We start from the raw sequence: 13,721 nt of genomic DNA on the forward strand, positions 1-13,721 counted from the left end.
GATTGTTGTGATGATGAAGATCCTACAACTTCTCAGTTCCATCTCTTCGGCCCAGCACTCTGGGCTCCCTGCAATTCTCCTGCCCTCATGGCCTCTCTGCCTGGGGCCTCTGCTCTTAGTGTTCTCATTGGTGGGAATGCTCTCGGCTCAAATACTAGCAAGGCTACTCTTCACGCCCTTCAAATCTCTCCACGAATGGCACCTTTTGGTGAGGACTGCCCTGAATACTTTACATAGTATCATGTCCCAGTCTCCTCGCTGCATTTAAGCTCATGCTTCTCCACAGTACTCATCACCTGCTAACATACATGTGTCTATAGACACATACACACACATACACACACATGTGCATAAGTCTGACATGTATACCTGCATGAGTGAGTGTCTATGGGCATGCCTATATAGGCACACATACATACATACTTATGTGTAATACATCTGATACATGCATGTGTAAGTGTGTATTGCTGTGTGTACGCTTATCTGTGGTTCTCAAGCAAAGATGATTTTTGCTCATGCCCCTCCCAGGGGACATTGGGCAATGCATGGAGACATTTTTGGTTGCCAAACTAGGACACAGGTTGCTACCAACATCCCTGTTCAGTTAAAACATCCTACAAAGCACAGGACAGCACTCCCATGACAAAGAATGATCTGGGCCAGATGTCAACCATGCCGAGACTAAGAACCCACCATATATACACAAATATACACTTACTTGCAGCCTCACACTCACATGTGTGTGTATGTACACACACCTATGTGTGCATATGAAATTCCATAAAATTGACTTCTATAGAAACAGGGCTGATGGAGCGTTTCAGTTACCATGTTCCTCATCTACCCACAGGAGGAATGAATGCACCCATGAGGTGTCTCCTACTGTTATCAATCATGCGCTGGTCACGGGCAAATCATCGGTAATGTTTCTGTATGTGCATCATTCCCACTCGGTGCCTCAATTCTTTCAGGTGGGCAATATACTTATCCTCATGGGGAGAGGGGCGGCGCCCTCACACGTTCACCCAACGAGTGTAGAGCACAGAGGGCCCCGAGACCCAACTACAGAGGAGCATGTCCCAAAATTCCAGGAGCCCTTTAATTAAGACACACACGCATCAACACACCACTGGCATTCCTAGAAGTACCAAGTGGGGTCAACACTTAGCCTTGTTTTTTTCCCAGCAGACCCCACGCTTTCCCTCCTTCCTGTGTCCTTTGCAGGATAGGACTCCAGCATCAAAAACCACCTGACATTTGAGTCAATTGTAGCCAGACCTACCACAGCTGCTGTAAGTTGCAGCTTGGCTGCCTCAATGCTTCACAGAGAAGCTTCACTCCACTGTCTTCCAGGAAATTGGACCCCAGATCAAGAAGGGACAGAGTGGTGCTCCGCACGAGGGCCTGGGCGATGTAGTCACAGGCGTCAGAGGTGAGGCAGCAGTATGTCAGTCTGCAGAGAGACGAGCACACACACACGCACTGTCAGCCTGCTTACGCTGCATGCGGTAACAGTTTCCTGAAGGCACATGCAAGATCTTTACCGTTCCTCGTACCCAGCGCTCACTTGAGTAAACATAAGAGGACTAAAATGTGTAGCAGTTGCCCTGGCTGGTGTGCTCCATTGGTTGGAGCATTGTCCCATACACCAAAAGGTCGCAGGTTCAATTCTTGGTCAGGGCACATATAAGAGTCAACCAACCAGTGAATGCATCAGTAAGTGGGACAACAAACAGATGTCTCTCTCTCTCTCTCTCTCTCTCTCTCAAATCAATAAATTAATTAAATAGTTTGGTTTTGATGTTTACTATCCCTGGAATTTATTTTATATATATATATATTTTTATTGATTTTTTACAGAGAGGAAGGGAGAGAGATAGAGAGTTAGAAACATTGATGAGAGAGAAACATCGATCCTCCTGCACATCTCCTACTGGGGATGTGCCCGCAACCCAGGCACATGCCCTTGACCAGAATCGAACCTGGGACCCTTCAGTCCACAGGCCGACGCTCTATCCACTGAGCCAAACCGGTTTCGGCTGGAATTTATTTTTTTAATATATTTTTATTGATTTCAGAAAGGAAGGGAGAGGAAGAGAGAGATAGAAACATCAATGATGAGAGAGAACCATTGATGGGCTGCCTCCTGCATGCCCCCCACTGGGGGTCGAGCCCATAACCCAAGCATGTGCCCTTGACCGGAGTCGAACCTGGGACCCTTTAGTCTGCAGGCCAACACTCTATCCACCGAGCCACACCAGCTAGGGCCCTGGAATTTATTTTACTGTTAAATTTCTTTCACAGTCTAAAAAAATCATCTCATCCCTGACCAGTTTGGCTCAGTGAATAGAGCATCAACCTGTGGACTAAAGGGTCCTGGGTTCAATTCCAGTCAAGGGCACGTACTTCGGTTGCAGGCTTGATCCTTGGCCCTTGTCGGGAGGCAACTAATCTATGTGTCTCTCTTACATTGATGTTTATCTCTCTCTCTCACCTCTCTTCTACTCTGTAATTATCAGTCAATAAAATTAATTTTAAATAAATAAGTCATATCAGTAACAGTATTCCAGTCCTCCTCTATTTTAAATGTGTGTGTGCACAACGCATATGTCTGTACACACCTGCACACTGAATGTGTGCACACACACACAAGTAAAAGTTGGGTGTATTTTTTTTACCCTCCCCTGAGGATATGTTTATTGATTTGGGAGTGGGGGAGGAGGAGAGAGAACGAGAGAGGCATCAATGTAAAAGAGAAACATCCATCGGTTGCTTAAGGTATGTGCAATGAATGAGGATGGAAACACAGCCTGGGTACGTGCCCTGACCGGAATCAAACCTGCAACCTTTTGGGACAAACCAACCAATGGAGCCACAAGCCACAGCAAATAGAAGGCCTGCTTCTGGAGGCCCCTCTGCTCCCTTAGACGTGACTGCCCCTGCACCAGCCCCCACTTCAGGCGGCACCGTATTTTTCTGATTTAACACCAAGTTGCCTGTGGCCCCACAGGCAAACCAAGTCTGCACTCTGCTGCCCTCCCCGCCGAGCCCCAGCAGAGGGAGCGGTCCCCTCGTACATGAGCAGGGGGAAGGTCACAACATGGGACTTGCGAAGCCCTGCACCTGAAAGGAATCCAATAAACACCTTTTTGTTTTATTTTTTAATACGTTTTTATTTCTTTTTTTAAGAGCGAGAGGAAGGGAGAGGGAGAGAGAAACACCGATGATAGACATCAATGGGCTGCCTCCTGCACGCCCCCTACTGGGGATGGAGCCCTGACCTGGACTCTAACACGCCACCTTTCGGTAAGCAGGTCAGGGCGCTCAATGGAGCCACACTGGCCGGAGCTGAATCCCTTTTTCTTTCCCTTTCTTTTTTTCCTTTTGTTAATCCTCACCCAAGAATATTTTTGCCAATAATTTTTAGAGAATGGGAGGGACACAGAGAGAGAGAAAGACAGAGAGACAAACACGGATGTGAGAGACACATCCACTGGTTGCCTCGTGCATGTGCCACACCCGCCCTGACCTGGGTGGGGGATCAAACCTGCAATCCAGGTATGTGCCCTGGACCAGGAATCGAATCCGTGACCCTTCGGTGCACAGGCAGGCACTCCAGCAGTTGAGCAACACCTGCCAGGGTTGAATCCTTTTCTTTTTTTCTTTTTTTTTTTAATATTCTGTCAACTTTTATTTGGTCTTTGGGCCCCAGCCCCGCCCCTGGACCCAGCCCCGCCCCCGGCCCTGGACCCGCCCCCTGCTAACCCCGCCCTTCCCCACCCCCTCCCTCCGCATCCCCCAGTTCAATCGCCAGCCTCTTGTCTTCAGTCTCTCAGCTCTCATCTCCACAGACAACTGGTCAACCCAATCACTCTGACTCCCCGCCAGAGACAGTCTGGGCCGAGCCATCTGGTCGACCCCGTCTCTTGCGGTCCCAACCGCCGCCTCCGCCAGAGACTAAGTCTGGGCCGGGCCATCTGGTCGACCCCGTCTCTTGCGGTCCCAACTGACTCCCCGCCAGAGACAGTCTGGGCCGAGCCATCTGGTCGACCCCGTCTCTTGCGGTCCCAACCGCCGCCTCCGCCAGAGACTAAGTCTGGGCCGGGCCATCTGGTCGACCCCGTCTCTTGCGGTCCCAACCGCCTCCGCCAGAGACTAAGTCTGGGCCGGGCCATCTGGTCGACCCCGTCTCTTGCGGTCCCAACCGCCGCCTCCGCCAGAGACTAAGTCTGGGCCGGGCCATCTGATCGACCCCGTCTCTTGCGGTCCCAACCGCCGCCTCCGCCAGAGACTAAGTCTGGGCCCGGCCATCTGGTCGACCCCGTCTCTTGCGGTCCCAACCGCCGCCTCCGCCAGAGACTAAGTCTGGGCCCGGCCATCTGGTCGACCCCGTCTCTTGCGATCCCAACCGCCTCCGCCAGAGACTAAGTCTGGGCCTGGCCATCTGGTCGACCCCGTCTCTTGGGGTCCCAACCGCCTCCGCCAGAGACTGTCTGGGCCGGGCCATCTGGTCGACCCCGTCTCTTGGGGTCCCAACCACCGCCTCCGCCAGAGACTAAGTCTGGGCCGGGCCATCTGGTCGACCCGGAGCCACCACGCAACCTTCTGTCCCTGCAGCCACCCTGCACCAGCGGTTTTGAGAGGCTAGTCGACCAAGCTTCTCAGAGGGGGAGGAGCCGGCCCTCAGCCCGCCTCGGTCAGGGACCGAGTCCACCGCCACCCACCTCCACTTCCTAGTCCCAGCCCGGGGCCAAAAGGCCCTGTGACGGGGTTCGGAGAGGAAGCGACTGGTCGCCATGATGGGGCGCAAAAGGAAGGAAGGAAGGGTCGCTAATGCCACCATGGGCTCCAGGGGAGCGGTGTCCCCCTTCCTTCCCTAGGCTGCTGCGTGCCCCCACCGTAGGGCGCAGGCGACCGTCCCTTCCCCACTTCCGTCCCCCCTCCCCAAGGAAAGAGGCCAGAAGCGAGACAAACCCGTGTGTGGAGGGCTGACTTTCAATAGATCACAGCGAGGGAGCTGCTCTGCTACTTACAAAACCCCCACCCAGAAGCAGGTCAACTGCGAATGGTTTAGCACCAGGCTCCCCACAAATGTGCATTGCTTGAAGAACGGAGGGGGCGGACCCCTTTCCAGCCGGACCCCATTTCCCAGGACCAAGGGCTCTCCGCACCGGACCTACCAGATGTGCAGAGGGGGCGAGACGGCCCGCCGGCAAGGACCGACTATCTGAGGGCAACCGAGGCCCAAGGTGCAGCCCTATGGTTCTGTCTGGGCGGGATTCTGATTTAGAAGCTTCAGTCATAATCCCACAGATGGTAGCTCGCCCCATGGGCTCCTCAGCCAAGCACATCCACCAACTGAACCTACGGTTCCTCTCCTACTGAGCAGAATTACCATGGCAACAACACATCCTCAGGAGGTTGAATCTAACCCATCTCACGTTCCCTCTTAGTGGGTGAGCAATCCCACGCGTGAGGAATTCTGCTTCACAATGATGGAAATGATGGGAAGAGCCCACAGCGAAGGATCAGAAAGCGACGTCGCTATGAACGCTTGGCCACCACAAGCCAGTTATTCCTGTGGTGACTTTTCTGACACCTCCTGCTTCTAACCCAGAAGGTCTGAAGGATCGTGAGGCCCCGCTTTCACGGTCGGTATTGGTACTGAAAATCAAGATCAAGCGAGCTTTTGCCCTTCTGCTCCGCGGGAGGTTTCTGTCCTCCTGAGCTCGCCTTAGGACACCTGCGTTCCCGTGTGACAGGTGTACCGCCCAGTCAAACTCCCCACCTGGGACTGTCCCCCCAGTGGTGGTATTTCACTGTCTGACCCCACCCCCTCGCAGAGATGGAGGGGCGCCAGGCCTCCCACTTATTCTGCACCTCTCATGTCTCTTCACCTGCCAGACTAGAGTCAAGCTCAACAGGGTCTTCTTTCCCCGCTGATTCCGCCAACCCTCGGCTATGGTTTGGCTGGATAGTAGGTAGGGACAGTGGGAATCTCGTTCATCCATTCATGCGCGTCACTAATTAGATGAGGAGGCATTTGGCTACCTTAAGAGAGTCATAGTTATTCCCCGTTTACCCGCGCTTCATTGAATGTCTTCACTTCACAATCAGAGCCCTGGGCAGAAATCACATCGTCTCAGCACCTGCTGGGCCTTCATGATGCATTGTTTTAATTCAACAGTCACCAGTTCTAAGTGGGCTGCTAGGCGCCGGCCCAGCGCGGCCGGGTGGGGGAGAGGGGGATGCGGTCCTGGCATGGGAGACAAGCACATGGCCGGAGCCGAGTGGAGGTACAACCCCTTTTCCACACCACCCCGGGCGCAAGGGAGATGCCTGCCGCAGCCGGCTCGCATCCAGAGTACCCACTGCCACAGCCCCCCCCCCCCTGTGTCTGGGCCCCCGTGGGCCTACGGGACCCGCGGGAACCTCCTTCCCACCCCCCTCATTGCTGCCACAGCCTCGCCCCCGCCCCTCCCCGACACCCCTTCCCAGGGGAAGGGAAGAGAGCGACGAGGGGGTGGGAGAGCTTGCGAGGGGTCGGGCGCTGGAGGGGAAGGGCCCCTTTTTTCTTTTCTTTCTAAAAATATATTTGTATTGATTTCAGAGAGGAAGAGAGAGGGAGAGAGAGAGAGAGAAATATCAACGATGAGAGAATCACTGATCGGCTGCCTCCTGCACGTCCCACACGGGAATCCAGCCCGCAACCCGGGCATGTGCCCTTGAGGGGAATGGAACCCAGGACCCTTGAGTCGTCAGGCCGAGGCTCTATCCTCTGGGCCACACCGGCCAGGGCAGCTTGGGTTGCCCTGAGGGCTGAGGGGTCCGTGAGGCCCAGACACACTTACAGCAGCGACTCCAGCGCGCAGTCCGGGTGCTTGAGCGCCTCGCTGAGCAGCAGGGGCCGCTGTCCATCACCGGGTTCTCCATCAGCGACACCAGCTTCAGCTTCCGGCTGCTCACCAGGAGCAGCGCGATGTCTTCGCAGGCCTCATCGGTGATGTCGCACTTGCCCCAGCCTGCTGGAGCGGGAAGGGGACACGGGGCGCAGGGCGGTGAGCAAGGCAGTGCAGGGCTCATTGGCAAAGAGACAAACAGAACAGACCGAGGGTCGCCAAAGGGGAGAGGCTTGGGAGCAGGTGGGAAAGGTGAAGGGGTCAAGAAGTACAAATACAAAGTGCCAGGCACAGGGCCCTGGCTGGTGTGGCCCAGTGAATACAGCGCCGCCCTGGGACTGAAGGTTCCCGGCCATATTAGGGTCAAGGGCACATGCCTGAGTTGTGGGTTCTCTCCCCAGTGGGGGGCGTGCAGGAGGCAGCCAATCAATTATTCTCTCCCATCATTGATGTTTCTCTCTCTCTCCCTCTCTTTTCCTTCCTGAAATCGATATATATATATATATATATATATATATATATATATATATATATATATATATTTAAAAGAACAGACTGAGGGTCACCAGAGGGGAGGGGTCTTGGGGGACAGGGTGGAAAAGGTGAAGGGATTAAGAAGTTCAAATTACCAGGTATAAAAACCACCAGGATGTAAAGTACAGGACAGGGAATATAGTCAATAATATTGTAGTAATTGCCCTAGTCAGTTTGGCTCAGTGAATAGAGCATCAACCTGCGGAGTGAAGGGCCCCAGGTTCAATTCCTGTCAAGGGCACATGCCCGGGATTGTGGGCTCGATCCCCAGCAGAGGATGTGCAGGAGGCAGCCAACCAATGATTCCCTCTCATTCTCTCTCTCTCTCTCTCTCTCTCTCTCTCTCTCTCTCTCCCCCTTCCTCTCTGAAATCAATAAAAATATAAAAACTATATAAAAAATAATATTGTAATAACTGTGTATGGTGCCAGGTGGGGACTAGACTTACTGGGGGATCCCTTTGTAAACTATATAAATGTCTAATCACTAGCCTGTATACCTGAAAGTAATATGTTATTGTATGTCAAGTGTAATTTTAAAAGATATATTTTTTAAAATATATTCTTACCATTTGCAACAGCATGGATGGAACTGGAGAGCATTGTGCTAAGTGAAATAAGCCAGTCAATGAAGGAAAAATACCACATGATCTCACTCATTTATAGATAATAAAGACCATTATAAATTTACAGAGGCAAAGCAGCCTCCAACAGACTGTCAAACTACAGTGGGAAGGCCGGGGAGGGTTGAGGGGCGGGAGGGGGGGGCGGGTAAGAGATCAACCGAAGGACTTGTATGCATGCAGATAAGCATAACCAATGGACATATGACACTGGGGGGTAGGGGAGGCCAGGGGATTGTTAAGGGCGGGGAAAAAAGGAGACATATGTAATACTCTTTGTAACACTTTAAGCAATAAAACAATTAAAAATATATATATTTTTAAAGATTTCTCAATAGATTTGAGAGAGAGGGAGGGAAACACCGACGTGAGAAAGAAGCATCAAGCATGTGCCTTGACCAGAATAGACTGGCAACCTCCAGGTGCACCGAGGGTGTCCAACCACTGAACCACACCAGCCAGGGCAAAAAAAAATGTTTTTTAATCGGGCATGGGCCACACCCAGCTTCTATTCTTGCACCTGCCAACCCAATGGCCACATTTCAGACTTCCTAACAGAAAATGTGACTCCATCATTCTCCTTATTAACCTTTTAAAAAAAAATATTTGTATTGCCCTGGCCGGTTTGGCTCACTGGATAGAGCGTCGGCCTGCGGACTGAAGGGTCCCGGGTTCGATTCCAGTCAAGGGCATGTGCCTTGGTTGCGGGCACATCCCCAGTGCGGGGTATGCAGGAGGCAGCTGATCAATGCTTCTCTCATTGATGTTTCTAGCTCTCTGTCCCTCTCCCTTCCTCTCTGTAAAAAATCAATAAAATATATTTTTAAAAATATTTGTATTGATTTCAGAGAGGAAGGGAGAGGGAGAGGCAGAGAGAAGCATCAGTGATGAGAGAGAAGCATTGACTGGCTGCCTCCTGCACACCCCCTACTGGGAATCAAGCCCAAAACCCGGGCATGTGCCCTTGATGGGAATCGAACCTGGGACCTTTCAGTCCTCAGGCCGACACTCGATCCACTGAGCCACACCAGCCAGGCTCTCCTTATTAGCCTGTGGTTGCCTTTCACTGACATTAGGAAAAAGTCGGAGTGCGTGGTTCTCACAATGACTGTTGACATACGCAGATGTTTCCCCGCATCTGGAGACGTGTGTGTGGTTGTGGGCCTGGGGGAGGATGCTACTGCCATGAGTGGGTGGAGGCCAGGGAGCCACTCAATAGCGCCGCCCTCCGCAACAGAGGATTACCTGGCGCTCGATCTGATGAGCTGATGATTTGTCAGTAGCTCTGAGGTTGAGAAAAACCCCGTCTGAGCCCTCATGCAGTTAGAAAACCATCTCCTGGCCCTCGCCCGCGAGCAGGTACTGAGAGGCAGTGAGGAAAGTCAAAGATTCTGAGCATCAAAAACACGTCGCTCCCCACAGCCGCCGCGGAGACTCACATGAGCTGTTGGATGCTGCACATGGGGTGCCTCAGCGCCTCGCTCAGCTGCGCGACCTCCTCGGAGGACAGGTTGGTGCCGTGCAGGTTCAGGTAGGTCAGGTTGGGGTTGTGAACCAGGGCCTTAAAGAAGTCTGCGCTCTCTCCCACGTTGGAAGCAAAGTTGTACCTGCCAAGGACGAGATGGGGGACCAGGGGGTGAATCCAAGCACCAAGCAGGTACCTCCTCCCGGCTCTTCCTGCCCGCCCCGCTAGGCCTACCACGCTGCTCGAAGAACCCTGGTTACTCCCACCTGCAAATTCTTTCCCTGGGGTCTTCAGGCAGCAGACAGGCACCGGGGCTCCACGGCTTGGGGTATGTGTCCTGACTGGGAACTGAACCCCAAACCCTGAGCAGGGATTGAATTCACAGCCCACCTATGTGTATGTGTCCTGACTTGGGATTGAACCCGAAACCTACGTCTGTGCCCTGAGCAGAGATTGAATTCAAAACCTGCATATGTGCCTGTGGATTGAACCTGCAACCTAGGTATGTGCCCTGATTGGGAATCAAACCCAACACCCACATATGTGTCCTACTAGGGATTGAACCTAAAACCTGTGTTTGTGCCCTGACTGGGAACTGAAGCCAAAACCTTTTGGTTTACAGGATGACGCTCCACCCAACTGAGCCGCCAGCCAGGGCCATGCTCCGTTTGGCGGTCTTCCTGTTTGCCGAAAGTGTGTTTCTTGCTCAGACTTTCCTATCAAGTGATGCTCTCTGAGCTGTCTTTGGACACATTGGTTTATCAAACTAAAAAGCTGCTGCACAGCAAAGGAAACTGGCAAGAAAACAGAAAGACGGTCTGCTGCGTGGGAGATCACATTCATAAATGATATATTTGAGAAAAGGTTAATATCCAACATATATAAAGAACTCATACAACATGATAACAAAAAAATAATAATAAACAATCTGATCAAAAAATAGACAGAAGGCTGAAAAGACATTTCTCCAAAGAAGACATCCAGATGGCCAACAGACGTATGAAAAGATACCAGATATCACTAATCATCAGAGAGATGCAAATTAAAACCACAATGAGGTCTCACCTCACACCTGCCAGAATGGCTACCACCAGTAAATCCGCAAGCACGTGCTGGTGAGGATGTGGAGAAAAGGAATCCTCATGCACTGCTGGTGGGAATGCAGGCTGGTGCAGCCCAGTGATGGCGAACCTATGACACACGAACTCATTTTTTTGGTTGATTTTTCTTTGTTAAATGGTATTTAAATATATAAAATAAATATCAAAAATATAAGTCTTTGTTTTACTATGGTTGCAAATATCAAAAAAATTCTATATGTGACACAGCACCAGAGCTAAGTTAGGGTTTTTCAAAATGCTGACATGCCGAGCTCAAAAGGTTCGCCATCACCAGTGCAGCCACTGTGGAAAACAGTGTGGAGTTTCCTCAAAAAATTAAAAATAGGACTCCCATATGACCCAGCGATCCTACTACTGAGTATTTATCCAAAGAAAATGAAAACATGAACTGGAAAAGATATATGCACCGCTGTGTTCATTGCAGCATCCTATATAATAAAAGGGTAATATGCAAATTGACCCTAACTGCAGAACTACTGGGAATGACTGGTTGCTATGACACACACTGACCACCAGGGGACAGATGCTCAACATAGGAGCTGCCCCCTTATAGCACCTTATAGCAAGCGGTCGACTGGTGGTAATGGTCACTTAGGCTTTTATATATATAGATAAGATTGCACACTAACCATACTTACTTTTTCAAAAGCCAGAATGGAGAGAATGAATGTCTACTATGAAAAAAAAAAACAGGGTGACACCCCACTTACACCAACTTTTGAAGTTTGCAAGTGGGCTGAGCCAGTGCCTTCCAGAGGATCGCCTGGGAGGCCTCGTTGAAAATGCAGTTGTCCAAATCCAGCATCTGGAAGTCCCTGCTGTTGGTGAACACGCAGCACAGGGCCCGCCAGTAGGAGAGTTTCCGGTCTTTGCTGTGGGAAGACAGACACTGTGCCACACCCATGGTGACATTCAACTCAGGACAGTCTCAGAACAGGCAGGACACCGTTCCCAAAGCCCCTCCAAGCTGACAGGCACCCAGGCCTGAATACAGAGAGGTGCAGCCAGGTAAACTGAGTCAACGTGGCTCAGAGAGAGCAGACCCTGGGCAATGGGATCAAATCCCGTTGGAGCCACTTGTGAGTTATGTGACCTGTGCAAATGACTCAGTCTTATTCTGCCTCCATTTCCTCATCTTTGAAGGGCTAATACTTGATTTTTATGAGCAAAGGTTGGTGCTGGGTGATCCATCAGTGAACGGGAAATCACATCCAAAAACATGACCGTGCAGCCCTGGCTGGGTGGCTCCGTTGGTTGGTGCATCATCCCATACACCAAGAGGTTGTGGGTTCAATTCCCCATTAGGGCGCATACCCAGGTTTCAGGTTCAATCACTGGCTAGATCTGAGTATTTAGCCAACGAAAATGAAAACACGAACTGGAAAAGAGTATTTCCTTTTCTCCACATCTGGCCAGTGTATGGGAGGCAATCAATCAATGTTTCTCTCACATTGATGTTTCTCCCCGTCTGTCTCCCTTCCTCACTCTGAGGTCAATGAATGTATCCTCAGGTGAGGATTAAAAAACAAACAAAAACAAAAAAAAACAATAAAAAAAAACAAGCCATAGCTGGTTTTGCTCAGTGGATAGAGCATTGGCTTGCAGACTGAAGGATCCTGGGTTTGATTCCAGTCAAGGGCACATGCCCGGGTTGTGGGCTTGAGCCCCAGTAGGAGGCATGCAGGAGACAGCTGATCCATGATTCTCTCTCATCATTGATGTTTCTATCTCTCTCTCTCCCTCTCCCTTCCTCTCTGAAATCAATAAAAATATATATTTTTTAAAAAAACATGACTGTACAGGTATACAATAAGTAAGTCCTGGGGATGTAATTGCAGCATGACTGCAGTTAATAATAATGTAGTGTGTGTTTGCAGTTATAAAACAGTAGATCTTACATGTCATTGTCCCAAGACCAAGAAAATGCTGCAGTAGCTATGTATGGTGACGGGTGTTCACTAGACTTGTGGTCATTTCACAACATATAAATACTGAATCATGATGTTGTGCCACGGAAACTAAGGTAACAGTACATGTCCATTAACCTCCATTAAAATTTTAAAAAAATTAAAACGAATGTGAAAGGTGGGATGCATTTAAGAGCTGAGGTGTGAGCTGGTGGCCTATACCTGCTGACAGGCCACAACGTTGAAAACCAGCAGAGCCGAAACCGGTTTGTCTCAGTGAATAGAGCGTCGGCCTGCGGACTGAAAGGTCCCAGGTTCGATTCCGGTCAAGGGCATGTACCTGGGTTGCAGGCACATCCCCAGTAGGAGATGTGCAGGAAGCAGCTGATCGGTGTTTCTCTCTCATCGATGTTTCTAGCTCTCTATCTCTCTCCCTTCCTCTCTGTAAAAAATCAATAAAATATATTTAAAAAAAAAAAAAAAACAGCAGAGAGGCCCTGGCCAGGGAGCTCAGTTGGTTAGAGTGTTGTCCCCACGCATCAAGGTTGTGGGTTCAATCGCTGGTCAGGGCAGGTACAGAATCAACCAATGAATGCATGAATCAGTAGAACAACAAATCAATGTGTCTCTCTCCCTCCCTCCCACTTCCTCTCTCTAAAATCAGTAAATAAATAAGAATTTTAAAAACACGTTTATCCATATCTCTACAGATGGAAAACCTTCAGAAGTCACCGCTCCTGGTCACAGCTAGCAAATTTGATTTTAAAAGCCATATTTTGCCCCAGCCTGTGTTGCTCAGTGGGTAAAGCGTCAGCCTGGGGTTCCATTCTGGTCAAGGGCAGGTACCTCCGTCTCAGGCTCCTCCCCCCTCTTCCGCCCCCCATCAGGGCGAGTCCAGGAGGCAACCAATCAATGTGAGTTCTCTCAGTCTTTCCCTCTCTCTTCCACTCTCTCTAAAATCAGTGGGAAAATGTCCTCGGGTGAAGATTTAAAAAGATTTAAAAAAATAATAAAAGGCTAGTATGCAAATTGTCCCCTCTGGAAGTTAGACAGGGAACTGACCGCTTGCTATGACATGCACTGACCACCAGGGGGCAGCCCAGAATGAAGGAAGGCCCTACCGCCAGGCCTAGGGACCCTACCCTTATGAATTTCTTGCACTCGGCCTCTAGT

The 13,721-nt window shown here is 50.6% G+C and overlaps 1 protein-coding gene across 1 annotated transcript in view; it reads right to left on the reverse strand.

The window, feature by feature from the left end:
- Positions 1-1,278: 1,278 nt before the first annotated feature.
- Positions 1,279-13,721, reverse strand: part of LOC102426066 (NACHT, LRR and PYD domains-containing protein 9) — a 17,980-nt gene continuing 5,537 nt past the window's right edge. Inside the window, 5 exon segments of the mRNA XM_014449909.1 lie at positions 1,279-1,453; positions 6,852-6,906; positions 6,909-7,021; positions 9,495-9,662; positions 11,352-11,513. Coding sequence (XP_014305395.1) covers positions 1,279-1,453; positions 6,852-6,906; positions 6,909-7,021; positions 9,495-9,662; positions 11,352-11,513 — 673 coding nt within the window.

The sequence above is a fragment of the Myotis lucifugus genome, unplaced genomic scaffold, assembly GCF_000147115.1.
Source record: "Myotis lucifugus unplaced genomic scaffold, Myoluc2.0 scaffold_1529, whole genome shotgun sequence".
In the NCBI taxonomy this organism is placed as follows: domain Eukaryota; kingdom Metazoa; phylum Chordata; class Mammalia; order Chiroptera; family Vespertilionidae; genus Myotis; species Myotis lucifugus.